We start from the raw sequence: 18,066 nt of genomic DNA on the forward strand, positions 1-18,066 counted from the left end.
CTTTGGTTTTTCTCTGGTACCGGGAACCGAACTCACGACCTTGCGCTTTCCAGGCAGGCGCTTTGCCGCTGAGCTAAATCCCCAGCCCCCCCCCTATATTTCTTAACAATGAATTTTGAAGAAATATAAGATATTTACATGAAAAGATTTATTTAGTAGAACCTTTTTTTGGCATTTTACAAGTCAGTTCTTTTGCGAGTGTGGTTGTTATTGGGTCAAAACCCCCATGAATTCATTTTAAATGGTAAATGAAAGCAGATTTAAAGTAGCCTTTCTTATGACTTATACAGCACATTTGACATTTTTTGCAGCACAATTCTAACTACTTTTTAAAAAATGTGTCACAAGTTAATGTTCAAATATTTAAAAAATTACCATCGATGAAAATATTAGGTCTAATCAAAAAGCTTTTAATTTAGAGATTAACAGTTTCTGCAGAAGAGAAAGTCTTTAGGTTTATGAAAGCAGTGCACTTTGGGAGCAGTTCATGCTTCATACAGATCAGAAAACCTCAAGGAGAAAGTAGCTCTTCACTTTGTACATGGAAGTTTGCCTCAATCTAGGAAACACAGTAAATCTCCACTCACTTTCCCAGCATCTTTTGGATCCTCTATTTGAACCTTCTGTTAAGGTTGCCTCTTAGTGGTTGAATTTTGTTTAATGTTAAATTGGCCTCTTCAAAAATATGATAGTTAGAATTATTGTAACCTCCTCCCATTTAAATGGGCCTGAGTTTGAAGTGAATTAATACCAGACATTCAGCGAACATAAATACACTTTTTAAAAGTGGTTAATTTAAGTATACCCTTCCCTACTCTGAAACCCCAGGACCTTTAGTGAATACTTGATTAACTTGAAACCCTGACTAAAATTTTTCTGTCTGTGTAAGTGAGCCATTGTATAGTTAGGGACAAATTAATTGGGAAAATTGTTTTGAATTGGTTTTTACATGTTTAAATTGTGCATATTTAAATATCTACTAGTACGATGCACTTTGAAATGGATAGAACTGTTTTGTTCTATGTCTTCATTAGATATGTTTGGGGTATATTTGGCCAAAAGAAAAGTTCTATGTGAATTGAAATAAATAGTACAGCATTTACTAGTGTATGTATGTCTATTTGGTAGGCTTACTGCAGCCTTCCTGATGCTGTAAGGTACCCCTAAGAAGTTTAAATAATATGAATTACTAACTGAAGCCAATCAGTTAGTAGTTATGTTCAACCCCAACTTCTAAATGTCATTAGTGTATTTGTTTTTTTTGATTCGGATATAGTGACCATCCTGTTTTCTGTGCCAGATAATCAAATCATCCTTCTTAGGGTCACTTCTTGTCTCCAGTCTTGTCCCCTTAGACATAAATTGAACATTTTTTCTTACAAGTTCATACAATTTTTCCTGGTTAAAGTTTTGATTGGCTTACTACTACATTCAGGATATATATAGTTCATACTCCTGAGTAAGGTTTGATTGCTTTCAGTGGGCTTTGCTTACTTCTTTTCCTGTTACTTCTTCCTCCGCCCCCTGTTCTGTATACCCAGATAGCGAGCTCCTGGTAGCCCTCTCAGAGTACTGTTTGCTCTCCTCTGATCCGGTAACAGGCTGTCCCTTTTTTCCTGCACTTACCATGCAATTTCTACTTTTCCTTTGATTCTAGTGCTGCTTCTCAATCTTGGACTCAACCAGATACCTTCTATTTCATTCACATTCTAACAAGTGAAGTTTTTCATAAGTTTCTGAAATGAAGAATCTTGGTGCCTTTGCCTCTAGATGTATAATTTCCCTAAAGTCCTTTTCCTTTTAAGATGATACAGCTTTTTTAATGGTTGATAATGTCTTAGAATCAAAGAGCCGCATTTATAGTACTTCCTTTCTTTGCTTACGTATTTCTGTTCCTCTCCCGACTATGAGTTCCCGTTACACATAGTAAGATTTCTAGTAAATAATCAGTCAAGGAAAGTTAAATGCTAAGCTGAATAACTATTGTTGTATTACTTGACAACCCTAATTGCATTTCTGTTTTGTTTCTCTATTATTAAGTGTTTCTCGAGAAACCCTAAAAAGCAGGAAGAAATCAGATTATAGTCTAAATAAAGTGAATGCACCTATCTTAACAAATACAACATTGAATGTAATAAGACTTGTTGGTAAGTATTCCTTTTTCTAAGAAGAAGCTGTAACAATTTAATTACTCTGCTTTTGTTACCAAATGATTTTTACTTGATGCTTTCATTGAGTGGTAACTTTATTACCCCCCCACGCACACAAGTGAGGGATTTAAGAATATCATGTCAGTGCGTCTTCCAACTAATAGGAGTAAATATTGCTGCCAGTTTTACTATTTCAATTAAATACTTATTAACTTGTACATGTTTTGTTTTTTCTAAAATTTTCCAATCAATTGAAATATAATCAAAATTCTGTAGTTGAGTTAGAGTATTTGTATGATGTTAATTGTACCATTTTCACATTTGTATTGTATTTTTCTATGTCATTGTTGTATAGCTCTTTACAACCTCTGTCAGATAAAGGGGGTAAATAGTGATTCTTTGGTATTTTTAGAAAGAAAGGTTTTACAAATTAGATGTTCAGTTCATAGGAAGTGTTCCTATTGCCAATAAAACCTTCACTGAAGATTGTACAGGAGGTAAAGAACATGAAGAAAGGCCATTTTAAATATAGAGTTTTTTGAAGATGACGTAGACATTTTAATGTCAGCATTTCATCAGCTTTTATGTTTCACAAATAGGTCTGCAGATTTGACAAATAATTTACAGTTGTCTTCTCACATTAATTGTAATCTATGTCAAGGAAGAATTTTAATGATTTTTCTGTAAAAATCTATTTGTAGTTGTGAAGATATTATTTACCTATTGCTTTGCTTGATTAATCTTACCTCTAATGAAGTGGTCTCAATTCATTAAGGTAATTTCTGAATTTCATTAATGAGTAAGATAAAATGTACAAAATGCCTTAGTCTTATTTTCTGTAGAGAAAATACAGAAAAGAATGTGTTAAAAACCAAAGGTAGGGGCTGGGGATTTAGCTCAGCGGCAAAGCGCCTGCCTGGCAAGCGCAAGGTCGTGAGTTCGGTTCCCGGTACCGGAGAAAAGCCAAAAAAAAGAAAAAAAAAAAAACCAAAGGTACACATTATTATGACATGCAAAAATGACAGATTATAAAAAGCCATTCTGTGGCTAATTATTTTCAGGGAAATTAGCTTTTCTTTTATCCAAGAGAGCTACCTGAACAGTGTCATGAATGACTAGAATTTGGAGAATCAGAATTGGAAGGGTGGTGAGAGAACTTATCTAAGTTCTCACAAATAAGATCTTTTTCAGTGATGTCAGTGATGTGTGGTGGCTGTCAAGCTTTTGTATCATGACACATGGTCTCTCAGAACATATTAGTTGGTAATACTGTTCATTCTGCCAGGCTGATCTCAATGGCAGAAATCTTCCCTGTGGTGAATCAAAATCTGACTCTGTTTGCTAATTCTATCTGCTGGACTCAGTTCTGCTTTTAAAAGAAAAAGAGAGTAAACTTGTACTTTAAAAAAAAAACAAAAAACTTTTTCTGCTGTCCTTCCTCTGTAGTCCCTTTTCAGATAGGCAGTAGTACTTACCCTGTCCTTCCTGTCTCCGATCCAGTCTCTGACTCAGTGTGTAAACTTCTCTTATCGCCTCTCTTACCTGGTCCTCTCTGCTAAAAATTCACAACCATTCAGAATCTTTGTCATCCCTCACCTAAATTAGTGGTTTATGCTGTCTGAAGTTACTACTTAAGGTGTGGTTTGTCCCCTTTTGCTGATTATAGTGAAAAAGGAGGCAGCCTTGACAGCTCCGGCTTTCAGCCAGGGAAGTGTGCTTCTGCCCCGGAAGCAGCTCAGGGCAAGGGAAGTGGCTGGGATGCGTGCTGCTCCAAGAGCCAATGTCAGAGCAGACAATTGGGCAAATAATACAGTCAGCCACATGTACACAGCCACATGTTACATTTTTTAATTTGTCTGGGTCAGAAGGGACTAGAGGCAGTCATGGTGGTCTTTACTCTAAAAAGCCATATATTCATTATGATCAAATGAAATAAAATACAATTAAAATAAATTGAAGGAGAATATCATTTTATTCAGTTAAGTACAAGCATCCAATCTGAACTTTTTGATTGGCATAAGAAAATGAAGGACCACAATATTCTGCTGTTCTTATGTCCAAGAGGACTCTTGCTCTCACACTAATGGTTGAAATGTGTTTCTGCTGCTTAATTCAAAAGATAATAACAACAGATTCTTATATAAGGAGTACTGATTGACAGTACGCATTATGGGTTTTGTTTTTTGTTCGTTTTTGAGCCAGGGTCTCACTAAGTCACTGAATTACTTAAGCTATGTGAGTACTTGAAATCCTCCTGTCTCAGCCTTCCAGAGTCTTGAGATTACTGTGTGTACTACTGTTCCTGGCAAGGGCCCTCTTTTCAGTCCCCAACACAGCAATAGTAATAGTAGTAGTAGTAGTAGTAGTAATAAATATTTTAAAACAGGATTCCTAGAAAGTGAGAAAAACCACATTCTAATGGCCTTTTGGTATATTCAGCCTGTAAAGCAGGGCACAGTCCTGAATAAAACCTCGCTCCGTGGAGAGTGTCAGAGCACTGCAATCTCATCCTTCCCTACCGTCATATCTTTTTAGTGGAGTTGTAGTTAGCAAACACTACTGAGTACAATAATTTGCCTTTTCCTGTCTTCTCATGTAGTGCTGGCATAAGGTGCTGCCATTGTCCCTTATGCTGTCCCAGCCAGTGCATGCCTGTCACCTTCTGTCTCACTGGGATGTCTTCATCTTTGGTGTGTACATATTTGTAAAGTAGAGTTTGGAGGGAACCAATCATAGGGGTCTCCACCTTGTAGGTGCACTGTTGCACACTCTGCCCTTCTAAACTGGCAAAGGCAGTGCCTTTCGCACAAAGGGAGGAGTATACTTGGGTGACTAGGATGGGTTAATTCTGGGTGCCTGGGAGGACAAAGGAACCACTTATTGAGGGGCTGGAGAAATGTATTTTAAGATATTAAAGGCATATTCAGAATGTCCTTTTCAAGTGGTGTTTAATGGCCAGATAATTAGGAGAGCTTAAATAAAGCATCCTAACCCTACATGATACCTGAATCCCTTAGGAAGATTTGAGGAGATTTTCAACTGTTGTAGAGAGGTAATTGGAACTCTTGCTTGTTTAAAAAAAGAAATCTCATTAGCGTGATAAATTCTTCCAGACAGAGGGAGAGAAACTTTAAGAGTTGTATCTCATGGAAGTAGTATCTCCTGGAAGTAGCTTCAGGGTCTTTCCCCAGAGGCAGCTGTCATTTGAATGCTTGTGATGTGGCTGTGAGGTAGGGGATAGGTTACCAAGGCCCATGCTTGTAACAGGTACAGAGCTTCCAACAACAAAGCCATTGCTTTGGTAGCTGAAAAAAAGACACTCATCAGCATCAGTACTCAAAATGCAACTTGAATATATTTATTTGAAAGATATTGAGGCATAATGTGGCTGAGATACAGCTTATATGGTGGAGAAAATACAGGGAGGGAAGTGATCCATTCTTCTACTCACACGTTGTTTTTTAAGGGGCACTAACATTATTTTGTCACTGAGTATTTTAAATTGTAGGATAATATATGGAAATGGTTAAAAGTTTAAATACCTTAAAGTATAAGCAGAGCCCCTGACTTCCAAATCTCCTTGCTTACAGAAAGCTTCTCAGTTGATCTTGTTTTCTTTTGAGATGTGTATACTTTTACAAGTGTATTTTTTCTCTCTTGGTTTGTTATTGTCATTTCAGAAGTTGAGTAACACTGTGTATGCTATTCACCTGGTTTTTTTTTTTTTTTTTTTTACTTCAAATATCTTGATTATACAAGTATCTTAAGATACTGTATATCATAATATGTACAGACCTCATTTTTTCATGTTCTTCTATGGGTGTACTGCAGTTTATTTCACAAGTCCTCTAGTTTTGAGTATTTAGGTTGTTTCAGATTGATACTACAAACAATGCCATTGCAAATATCATTGAAGAAATCACAACTGTGGGTAGTAATTCCTTTGCATAAATGCTTCCTACAACTGGATTAAAGAGTACATACATTTTCAGTTTTGATGGACACTCCTAATTTGTCAGAGATTACTAAAGAGCTTACTAAAACAGTTCTGTTAGTTTGCCTATTTGTCAGTGTTAGAGAGTACTTTTCCAACTCTCAGCTACACCTTGTATTGTATAGCTTTGGATGCTTGACAATCCAATAGATTATAATGGCATCTCATTCAAATAGGTATTTAATAAAGATTGAGTTTCAGTATCTTTCATATGCCTAAAATACTTTGCTACTTACTTTTGAACTACTTACCTATTTGCTCATATTCATTGCTCATTGATCTGTAATAAGGAAATTGTTTTTCTTTTTTTGAGTGCCCCCTTTGTTCTAGTCTTTATACTTATGGAGCCTGGCATAGGAAATATGTACCAGGACAAAAATTTACAGTGTGGTGTCATAAACATAAATAAACAAGAAAGAGTGATTAATTTTTTGGGGGTAGTACTAAACGGACTGATTCACTGTTGGGGCCTTGCACTGTAGTTGGCTTTGAAAGGGGAATAGGTTTACACAGATGAAGAAGTTGGTAAAGGTGTTCTAGGTAGAATGGAGTATGTAAGACAGGGTATTTAGAGGACACATCAGCTTAGTTTGCTGTCATGTGTAAAATGTGGGGGTGGGGAGATAGGGACCGGAGAGGTATGGCAAGGAAGGCGGGCAAGAACTACATTCTGAAGGTGTTGTGGAATTTAAACATGAGCTCGTAAAGGTTTAGTTTCCAACAGAGAAGAGTCTCAAACAGCTTACTCTAGTTATGGTGTGAATAATGGATCACCTAGGGCTATGGGGAGACCGGGGAAAGTCAAAGACTGGAAGGCAGTGTGCCGAAGTCGCCTAGCCAGCAGATGCTGAGGAATTGAGCCTGCCTAAAGCTGTGGCTATTGTAATAGGGAAATGCCAAGTTTGAGAACTTTCAGAAATACAGGACGGGGTTATTGAATTAGCTGTGAGGAATCACTTTTAATTTTTAGGTTTATGTGATGATGCAGTTGAAATGCCACAGCTGAAAAAGGGCAAATGAGTGAGGAAGACCAAGTCTGATAAGCTGATGATGATCAGATTTTGGATGTGTAGAAGTACCTAAGAAGACGTTTAAGTTGTAATTGGAGATGGAGGTCAGGAGAAAGAATTATAGAACACAAAATTTAAATCATTGGTGTAAAATGGAGCCAAACCGGGGTTAGTAGATGAGTTTAGTTTGGCAGTGGCTTTTAACCCTTTGGGTTCATAGAATATCAGATTGAAGCTCTGGCCCCCTTCCACCCCCATAGTACACACAAGCATCTAAACGCAGCTCAGCACAAGGGGGCCCGGGGAGGGGAAGTAAAAATGACCAAGATGTGTAGTGTTTATTCACCCCCTGCTGGGCCCCAGCCCAGAGCATCTGACTCAGTTGGCCGGGGTGTAACCCAAGAACGTGTGTTCTTAACAAGCTTCAGGTCCTGTTCGTACAGTTGGTCCAGGGGTCAGATTTGAAAAGCCATTTGTTCCATTCTGTGTTTTCCTAAAATTCTTGATTGTATAACAGGTAATTCAGATGGTAGCTTCCTTTGTGTTTATGAATGCAAGTAATCATACTTACTGTTTTCAAGCCATTTCTTTAATTTTTATTTTAAAATTATAACTTTAATCTTTGAGGGCCCTTTTCATATTGTTGTTACAAATTCACCTGTGACACACACTCCTGTTTCATATAATTATTCTTTTTCTTCTTCTTTAGCTTGAGCTCCTCTTTCCGCTGTTGCAGCTCCTGCTTTCCTTCTCACACACGGACTTTTCCTCATGCACCCAGTGATTCTTTACTGTCTGCTCACATTTAACGTAAAGGACTGGACAGCTGCTTGCGGGTCTCTTCTGAGCACGTAGAGCTGTGTCTGAGCTGGTGCTTTCTCTTCTCTTGGAATTCGGACTCGGAACACTGTGTAGGATAGGGCAGGGTTATTTTATGGGCACAGAACGCGAAGTCCCAGAATAAGGCAGACTGGAATCTCTTGTGCCAATATCCAAGAAAGCTAGATACCTTAGCTTTCCTAATTTCTTATTATTTTAATTTTGGTTTGGTTTGTTGCTTTTTTAAGAGAGGCACCTTGGGTTTTTTTTTTTTTTCTTCCTTTTTTTTTTTTTTTCCGGTACCGGGAATCAACTCACGACCTGCACTTGCCAGGCAGGTGCTGTGCAGCTGAGCTAAATCCCTAGCCCCTATTTTTTTATTTTTTATGGTGAGGTCTGCTGGTAAATTTTGGTGGCCTGCACTTCAGCTGTGAGAGAGAAGGATGGGGATACATAGACTGGTGCCACTGCCACATTTGTGGGCCCTCAGCTCCAGCCCTTTGCAGCCGTGCTTCTCATGCTTGTTCACCAGCTGGATTCTGAGCAGTCACTGGCCGTCCACATAGCGTCCACATTCTCTGTGATCCTCTTCCAGTCCATTTGCTTCTTTATATTTTCCATCACCCGGTTCCCATCTAGTCTCTGTAATCTAAAATGCGGGTTGGCAAACTGTGTCATGTAGGCCAAGTCAGGCTGGCTGCCTGTTTTTGTACATAAAGTTTTATTAGAATACAGTCGTGCGTCTACAGCCACACCGCCCTGAACTTGCCTGATCTCACAGGATACAGTCCTGCTCCTTTGTTTGCGCTTTGTCTCTGGCTGCCTTGTGCGACAGGGCAGAGCTGGGCAGTGAGGACAGAGCCCAGTAGAGCTGCAGAGTTGTGACAGCCTGGGTGATGTGCAGTGCCAGAACTGTGTACTCCTTGGTCCTTGATAGGAAAGGTTCACCAACCCCTGGTCTAGAGATGTTTTGAGATTTTTTCATTTTCTTCTGATCAGACCTACCTGCCCTTGCCTTCTCCTCTCCTTCTCTTTGAATTCATTATAAAAATTCTTTTTTAGTTTTGTAAGATTTGTGGAAATGTAGAAGTACCCTCAGCCCTCCAAAGACCTGCTCTTTTGCTGCCTGTCCTCTTGGCCTGGAAACGTGTTGAATGAATGAATGAATGAATGAATGAATGAATATCATTAGGTTTACTTTCATCAGAGTGGTGAGGAACAGTGAGTTTTTCTTCTGAATATTCATTTAAAAGAGCCTTTATTAGTAGGTTATTTTTTTTTTTTTTTAAACTTTTTTTTTGGTTTTTCTCCGGTACCGGGAACCGAACTCACGACCTTGCGCTTGCCAGGCAGAGTAGGTCATTTTTGTATCTCTTCTAGAGACTAAGTATATGGGCAATGATGAGTTTTACAAGGAATGAAAAGGAGCTGTGTATTTTACACATTATGAGTTATTTGTTATTTGCATTCTGTTTAATCATCTTCCTTCACAGTGTCACTTGATGTGTTAACTAGTTATAGCTTAAGTAACTATATGTTTGAAGCAGAGGAACTGTCAACAGATTGACTCAGAATGTTGTAGGAATCTATCCTTCAAATATGTCCAAATGTGTGAAATAGTTGCAAAAACTGAAACAAAAACTGGTAGATAGGAATAAGAATAGAGCCTGGGTTGGTTTTAAAACCTTTATTTTGCTATGTGCTTGTGTTTGAGTTTCTCTTTCAAATAATCTGACGTAGAATTGTCCATCACATACGTTGAGATAGATGTACTGCGTTCTCAGATAATGCGATGGTTTTCATAGTAGACATTTCCATCAGAGCAAAGTTTTCGTTTCTTCTACTGCAGTTAATGTGTTTTCTTTTGACTCATGCTATCTTCGGTAGTACCAATTTAAAATTTTAGTTACAGTAGATCCAGTAGGTGAATTATTTGGGAGTTAACATTGGCCTATTTTAACATTGTATTTCTGCAGAAGGTATAGAGCATGTTTAACAGATACACCTTTTCTCCGATTGTTTCCCATAGGAAAGAAACAAAATTAGGGACTTGCGGTTGTTACTTGATTCAGGCCGTCTCTCACGTGCCCTTTGGATCCATGTGTCTTTACATGCAAATACTTGGTTTTAGATTTTTTTCCTGTGACTCTCCCTGAGCCTGTGTTTAGAGGAGGATAGTACAATATTGACATCTCCCAAAAGGAGGATGGGGAGCACGTGTTCGTGGCATTTGCAGTCATTGAGCTCCTGAGTGGTGTAGTGATAAGGAAGGGTTCTTGCCTTCTGACGTGAGACTGCACAGGGCTGGGGCTGAGGGAAGGGTGTGCTTTTTCCTGTCGATGTCTTAACTTTTGCTGTGTGTCTGTCTAAACTTCTAAAAAAAGCAGTTTTTCTCAAGTATATTGTGTTGTACCTTATTATTCTTAAATATTTATTTTAAATGGACTTTCCTAGAGAAGAGAAACTTGTATTTTTTTCTTTTTTGGTAGTAGAAATCGAACTCAGGACCTCACGCTTGCTGGGCAGGTGCTGTGCCACTGAGCTATATCTCCGGCCCTTGTATTTTTTATAAAGCATCATTTGTAGCAGAGAATGGAAGTTCCATAAAAACTTGATAAACAATAAAGTATAATAGGGGGCTGGGGATTTAGCTCAGTGGCAAAAGCGCCTGCCTGGCAAGCGCAAGGTCGTGAGTTCGGTTCCCGGTACCGGAGAAAAACCAAAAAAAAACCAAAAAAAACCAAAAACAATAAAGTATAATAATAGAAAACATAGTAGGTATCATTCATCATTGCTGCCCAGTACAATTTTCCGGGTACTAAAACTATTAGTGATCTGCGCTGTCCAGTACAGTAGCAGCTAGTCCTATGTGACCGACTCATTTGAAATGTGGCTTGGAATGAGGAATGCGGTATTGAATTTTAAACATTTTAATATGGTACTTTTATTATCTTTTTATAATTACAGGCTGACAGATTTTATATTGTTGCACCTAATATTCAATTTTTTTCTTTTCAGGGAAATATATGCAGATGATGAACATTCTCAAGCCAATTGCCTTTGACGTCATCCATTTCATGTCTCAGCTATTTGATTATTACTTGTATGCAATATACACCTTTTTTGGTCGGAATGATTCAGTAAGTCAGCCTGTGGAAGGAAAATCTGTTTCTTTTAAAGTTAATTGATTTTTTAAAAAAATGTGAAGTAAAGTTCTTCATTCTGTTTGTATAAGTTATACAGCATTCTTTTGGGAATTGTCCATAAAAAAAAATACATATATATAAAACCTTTTTGTCTACTTAACTGACTTGTTTCATGTTAATTATAAGCTTTGATGTGACAAGCATATTATACATTATTTAACTTTCTGTCAGAAAGTTTCAGTGTAATATCTATTCCTAACCTTGATATACTTTGGTAATGGAAAATATATAGGTTACTTTATTTAAATCTGGGCCTTATATAATTACTACACAGTAAATGAGACTTTTTAAGGATTACCTGTCAACGTGAGTGACCACTAACATATTCAGAAGAAAATGAGAAATATTTCTTAAAATAATTGAAGATTTTTTAACGGAACCATTTGCCTGCCATAGAATTAATACTACCTGTGCCTCCTTTTTGCGTTTATAAAAGTCTTTCTGAGTTTATAGTATTGTACTCCTACTGGAGAGTACTGTAATGTTAGTTAGGTAACTGATCTCATGTTTGGAAATTATTATGTGGCTTCCCTAGATGTTTGTCATTTTCTGTGTAAGAGCATGCTGCTTTTTTATACTTTTTTATACTTTTATGAATATATCATAATGTTAATTTTCCTAATACTGTATTTCCTTTTTGAAAACATGTGTTTTGATTCTATTAACTACATCTATCATGTGACTATTCACATCCTTAGTGTTAAAAAACACTAAGAGTTTCATCACTGAATATTGTATTAGCTATCTTCTAGAGGCCTATTATCTAATTGGCAAAATTCTCTTCTAGTAATTTTCAGTTTTTAAATCATAAAAGGATATTATCAAATGTATCTTGTCAAAATTTTTTCATGTATTTAAATAAGCATAGATTTTTTTCTATTAAGAATATTATTTGTTGAATTAAACTAATTTTAAAATAGAATTTAGTCTACTAATGCAGTTTTGTAGCTCAAAATACATAGTACTTGGTCACGAATCCATCTGCTAACACCTTCTTAGAGATACCTCAAAATTTATTAACATGAGGGATATTGATCTCTTTTCTTGTGGTATCTTTAGGAATCAGGTTTATGTTGGCTTTACAAAACAAACTGTCACATGTTCTTTTTTCCTCTGTTCTTTAATGTCAGTGCAGAATTAGTACTTTTTGAAGTTATTTATGAATTTAATTAATTGATAAACAACTGTTTAAGTTTTTATTTCTTCTTAGGGAGGGTTTTGTAGTTTGAGTCTGCCGAGGAATTTGCCCATTTCATCTAGTTTGGCAAATGTATTGATATAAAATTGTGTCTGATATTTTCTTACAGTTCAGAAGTCCAAAGTATCTGTAGTTACGCCCTCTCACTTTTGCTGTAGACAGTTTGTCTGACTTGCTAATTTTTCCTATCAGTGTAATTAACGTTTTATCAATTTCATATTTTTATAAGAATCAACTTTTGGTTTCATGGATTTTTTTTACTGCTTTTTGTTTTTAATTTCTTTGATTTCTGCACTTGTCTTTACTATTTCTTTCCTCTGTTCTTTCTGGGTTTAGTTCACACTTCTTTTTTTATACTTTTAAAGTAGAAGTTTTGATCAGTCACTTAAGAAGTTCTCTGGTATTGGCATTTTAAGCTTACTCCTTTTGAGTATTGGTTTAGCTGTATCCTACAACTTTGATTATGTTTGTTTTAATTATAATTCAGCTCAAAGTGTTTTCTAGTTTTTCTTGTCATTTCTTCTTTGACTCAGTTATCTAGAAGTGTGTTGTCTAATTTCCAAGTATTTAGGGTTTTTCTAGTTACCTTGTTGTTACTGATTTCTAACTTATCAGACAGTATATTGCATATTATTTCAACCTTTAAGTTTTTTAGATTTAAGTTTATTTATATGTTTTAATGATTTAGAGTACAATCTGTCATAATAAACATATCTTGGCAGTTTTTGAAAACTATTTATCTTGCCATATGCTTATTTAAAATATATATAAATTGTGAGCCATAAAGTAAATTTTAATAGAAGAGAGTTGTCAACGCTAACAGCTGTTGCTTTTTGAAAGGCAGAAATACAAAAAGGCAAGTCAAATTTGGAGAAAGTTTTGAGAACCATATTGAGGAAGGACATGTTTGTATGATGTATAAGTAACTTTCCTGACACAGTAAGAAACAGCTCAGTTTAAAAATGGGCAAAAATTTGATCAGATACATCACAATAGAAGCTACATAGATGGCTAACGAGCACATGAAAACGTGTTCTGCGTGAGTGGTCTTTGGAAAGCGCACATTATGAAGCACGGTGTGTTGCCATTACACATCCACTAGAAAGGCTTCCATTAAAGTCCTGACAGCAGCACAAGTTGTTAAAGTTGTGGAGTGTTTTAGTCTGCTCTGGCTGCCAGAACATAGTCATAGAATGGGAAGGTTCAAAGACAAAAACGTATTGCTCACAGTTCTTAAGGCTCAGAGAGTCCAACATCCTCTTACTGGCCAATTCATTTCCTGAGGAGAAAGAACTCTTCCCAACTTACAGATGGCTCCTTTCTCAGTGTGTCCTTATGTGGCTTTTGCTCTGCACACTTGGTGAGAGACAGTACACTCTGTGTTATCTCTCCTTATAAACAGTTGTACCAGGTCTCCACCCTGATGACCTCCCCCGCCCCCACCCTGCCGTTATAGGCCTCATCTCCAGATAATATCACATTGTGCGTTAGGGCTTCACCCTGGATTTTGAGGGCACATAGACGTTCAGTCTGTGAGTTTTAGCAACTAGAATACACATATAGTATGATGGTACCTTATACAGCTAGAGAATACATTTATTCTATAAACCACTCCTAGCTATTTACCCATGAGAACTGAAAGTAAGGTATTGGCAAACATATTTAACACCTGAGTGCTCAGAGTGGCTTATGCAAATAGCCCGAACTGGAGCACAAATATTTAGCAACTTTTGAATAAGTAAACGGATTGTGCTACATCTACACTATCTGACAGTGTTAAGCAATAAAAGACCAGAAATACTAACAGACAAAACACAGATGAGTCTCAAAAGCATGCTAAGTAAAAAAGTCAAAACATAAGAGATAATATACCATGTGATCCCATTTATATGCAATTTTTTTGTTTTGTTTTTTTGTTTTTTTCCAGTACCGGGGAATCGAACTCAGGACCTTGCACCTTGCCAGGCAGGCGCTAAATCCCCAGCCCCGATATGCAGTTTTAAGAAAGGCAAAAACTAGTAACAGCAGATCATGGTTAGGGCGGGAGAAGGAGATGAGTGCAAAGGCCCTGAGGACTTTTTCAGGAGGGAGAGAATTATGTGTTGGTTGTGATGCTGACGGGAAGATTATATACAGTTAGCAAAATTAATCAACCTATGTTTCAAATGGAGGAATGTAGTTTACCTATAAATAACACCCTAGTGGGAAAGAGGGGCAAAGAATTAAAGTGTAGAAAACCTAGAGAAAATAAAATGTGTTATAAAATTAGTTCCTGTTTTACTGCACTATTATCATACAACTGTTTTATTTTTTATTTATTTTTTTTTTTTATTTTTTTTCACACAACTGTTTTAGCCTGAGGCTTCCTGACACATGTAAATATTTTCTCATTCTTGTATCAGATGGGAGAAGAGTAATAATAAGTGTGTGTGCATTCCTGTAAGTCTGTATAGTCTCCATCACATGTAGTTTCTATGAATGTGTTAATGAAACACTATATTTTGCTATTAATAAATAATTTTAAGTTTTGGCCCATGGAGAACATTTTAACCTTTTTTCCCCAGTGATGGTATGAGTACCAAATGGTTGTATGCTTGCCTGTGGCTACTTCTCAATTAAATTTGTCTTTAGCAGTTGCATCAGCATACAGGGTCCGACCCACTGGCTTTCATGTCTCAGACAAGTCACTCTCTGAAGGATTTCTAAATGTTTTGACTTTGTTGTAGTAAATAGAATTCTATACTGTGAAATGTTTGTTAAATCTGAGAGAAAATGGGATTGATTTTTCAGCATGTGTTTAGGTTGTCTCAGTGTTGAAAGAGAAATTAGCAATCCTCTACATTTTGCTTTTATATGAACACCATACAGTGCCCTTAAACACAGAGGGTGTCTAAAACCTCAAGCTTCATAACTAAAATAATAGCTTGTGAAAAAGAAATTGTAGTGAACTCTTTTCTGGTAATTTGTAAGATTGGTAGATGTTAATATAATCCATCAATGTTCACAAGTAAACGATTCTTTGGTTCCTTGGAGGCCTAAAGTTTGAGTTCTTTGATGGATGGGTTGGAATTTTTTTTGGATTTGTTTTGGTACTGGGAGTTGAACTCAGAACCTTGTGCTTGCCAAGCAGGCACTGTGCCACTGAGCTATGTCACCGGCCAATGGGTCAGAATTTTTAAACAGAGTTTGGCACTGCTCTCTGGAGGCTAAGTAGCTAAGTGAAAACTCTTCAAGTATTTTAATTAATTTGAAGATGTGTCACGGCAAGATTTTTTCTAGAGCAATGTAACATGCTTTTCTTTTTCTTTTCAGTTGGAATCAACAGGCCTTGGCCTTAGTAGTAGTAGACTAAGAACAACTCTAAACAGAATACAAGAAAGCCTTATTGACCTGGTAAGTAATTTAAGTATAATTAATTCCATTGAGTTATATAAAATAGAAAGTCATGTGATCAACTAGATATAAATGTGTGTCTGTGTATTTTTATGGAGTGCCAGAGCACCTTAGTATGCCAATAAGTGCAGGTAGGAAGTAAAAGAAAGGTTGCTTAGAGTCTGGCAAATCTTTGTGATGGGGCGCTGGTATGTCCTGAGGAGTGTTGTATTGTAGGGAGTGTCTGAGATCCCTTTATAAAAGACTGAGAATCAAGGGGAAAACTTGTGTTTAGTTTGCTGTGTAGTCAGGTGGTCCCAGTTTTTGACTGTTGCGTCACATGATGAAATGCATAGTTTTAGAAGACAGGTAAGACAGCAACACTAAAGTGAGCCTGTTTAGTTTTTAAGCTAACATGTATTTAAAATAAGAAAAAAAGAAAAAACTTTTCCTTAGTTGGTCACATGTTTTTTTCGGACATTTTTCTGCTTTTTGTGAATTGTTATTTAGTCCATCAATCTATGACAAATAGTCATTTTCCTTTTTATTTATTTTTTTACATCATTAAGTTTGTTGGTACATTTTAGACGTACATGTGATCATATTCATCCTAGGGAATTTGTACCTGTACGTGATATATTTTGATTCCTCTATTTTTCCCAATTCCCTCTCTTCCCTTAAACCCATCTTCCCTTCCCTATGTACAAAGCTTGGTTTATGTCTTATCATTTTTAATTGTTTTTTGCCTTTTACTTTCCTTCCTTCCTTTCCTCCTTTCCTCACTCTAGTTCTTTCCTTTTGAGTAATTTCTTCCCATTTCACAATATCTATTGTACATTTAGTCCTTTTTTACTCTTTCAGTTTCTTACACCAGGGAGACAATGTGATACATACACATGTAAGCCCGATTTATTCCTCTTAACAGTATGGTCTCATTTCATCTATGTATATAGAAATGTCTCAAGTTTATCCTTCTTTATGGCCAAACAGTATTCCATTATATTAAAAAAAACTTTATTCATTGCTCAGTTAAGGGGCACTTAGTTTGTTTCCACGATTTAGCTATTGCAAACTGTGCCGCTATAAACATGGGTGCACATATATTGCTGTGGTATGATGTTTTAATTCTTCTGGGAAGATACCCAGAAGGGCAATAGCTGGTCCAATGGAACCTCTAATTTTAGTTTTTTGAGGAATCCCATACTGATTTCCACAGTGGTTGCACCAGTCTGCACTCCCACCAACAGTGGAGAAGGGTTCCTTTTTCCCCACACCTTCTCCAGCATTTGTTATTGGTTGATTTCTTGATGGTAGCCGTTCTTTCAGGAGTGAGATGAAATCTCGGCATTGTTTTAATTTGCACCTCTCTAATAACCAGTGGTGAGCATTTTTCATATATTTATTTGCCATTTCTACTTCTTCATCTGCGAAATATCTATTCATTGCAGATTCCAATTTTTGGGTTGGGTTTTTAAATTTAGAGGGTCTATTTTTTTTCAGTTCTTTATATGTTCTAGATAAGTCCTTCGTCTGAAGGACAACTAGCTAAAGTTTTTTCTCACTCTGTGGGTTGTCTTTTCACCCTGTTGGTGATTTCGTTTCTTGTGCAAAAGCTTTTTAATAGGATAAGATCCAAGTCACTAGCCGGGCGTGGTGATGCTCGCCTATAATCCCAGCACTGGGGAGGCTGAGGCAGGAGGATTGTTGTGAGTTTGAGGCCAGCCTGAACTGCATAGCGAGATCCTGTCTCAAAACACCCCCCCCAAAAAAAAAAAAAATCCAAGTCACTGATTTTTTTGTATTATTTCTGTGTGATTGGGGTTTTGTTCATGAAATATTTGCCTACACCTATGTCTTCAAGAGTCCTGCCTATTCTCTCATCCAGCAAATTTAGTGTTTCAGTTTTCATATTTTAGGTCTTTGATCCATTTCAATTTTAGTTTAGTACATGATGATAGACATGAATCTAGTTTTAGTCTTTGGCATGTGGAAAACCATTTTTCCCAGTACTATTTATTAAAGAAGCTTTCTTCCAGTGAACATGTTTGGCTCCTTTGTCAAAAATAAGGTTGCTGAATGTGTTTGGAGTTGTCTCTATATCTTCTAATCTGTTCCATTGATTCTCAGGTCTGCTTTTTTTCCAGTACCATGTTGTTTTTATCACAGTAGCTTTGTAGTATAAGTCAGTAATTGTAATGCTCCCTGCCTTACCTTTGTTGCCAAGAATTGGTTTTGCAATTCTAGGACTCTTCTGCCTCCAAATGAATTTTAGGAATGTTTTCTCTAGATTGGTATCTAGAGAATGATATTTTGATTG

General features: G+C 36.7%; 1 protein-coding gene across 2 annotated transcripts in view; it reads left to right on the forward strand.

Moving 5' to 3' along the window:
- Positions 1-18,066, forward strand: part of Vps50 (VPS50 EARP/GARPII complex subunit) — a 110,111-nt gene that overhangs the window by 68,652 nt on the left and 23,393 nt on the right. For both annotated transcript variants that reach the window (XM_005388036.2, XM_013516067.1), the window contains 3 exons: positions 2,041-2,147; positions 10,992-11,113; positions 15,690-15,770. In XM_005388036.2, coding sequence (XP_005388093.1) covers positions 2,041-2,147; positions 10,992-11,113; positions 15,690-15,770 — 310 coding nt within the window. The remainder of the gene's footprint in view (positions 1-2,040; positions 2,148-10,991; positions 11,114-15,689; positions 15,771-18,066) is intronic.

Source organism: Chinchilla lanigera, unplaced genomic scaffold, assembly GCF_000276665.1.
Source record: "Chinchilla lanigera isolate Chin_1 unplaced genomic scaffold, ChiLan1.0 scaffold00031, whole genome shotgun sequence".
Lineage (NCBI taxonomy): Eukaryota > Metazoa > Chordata > Mammalia > Rodentia > Chinchillidae > Chinchilla > Chinchilla lanigera.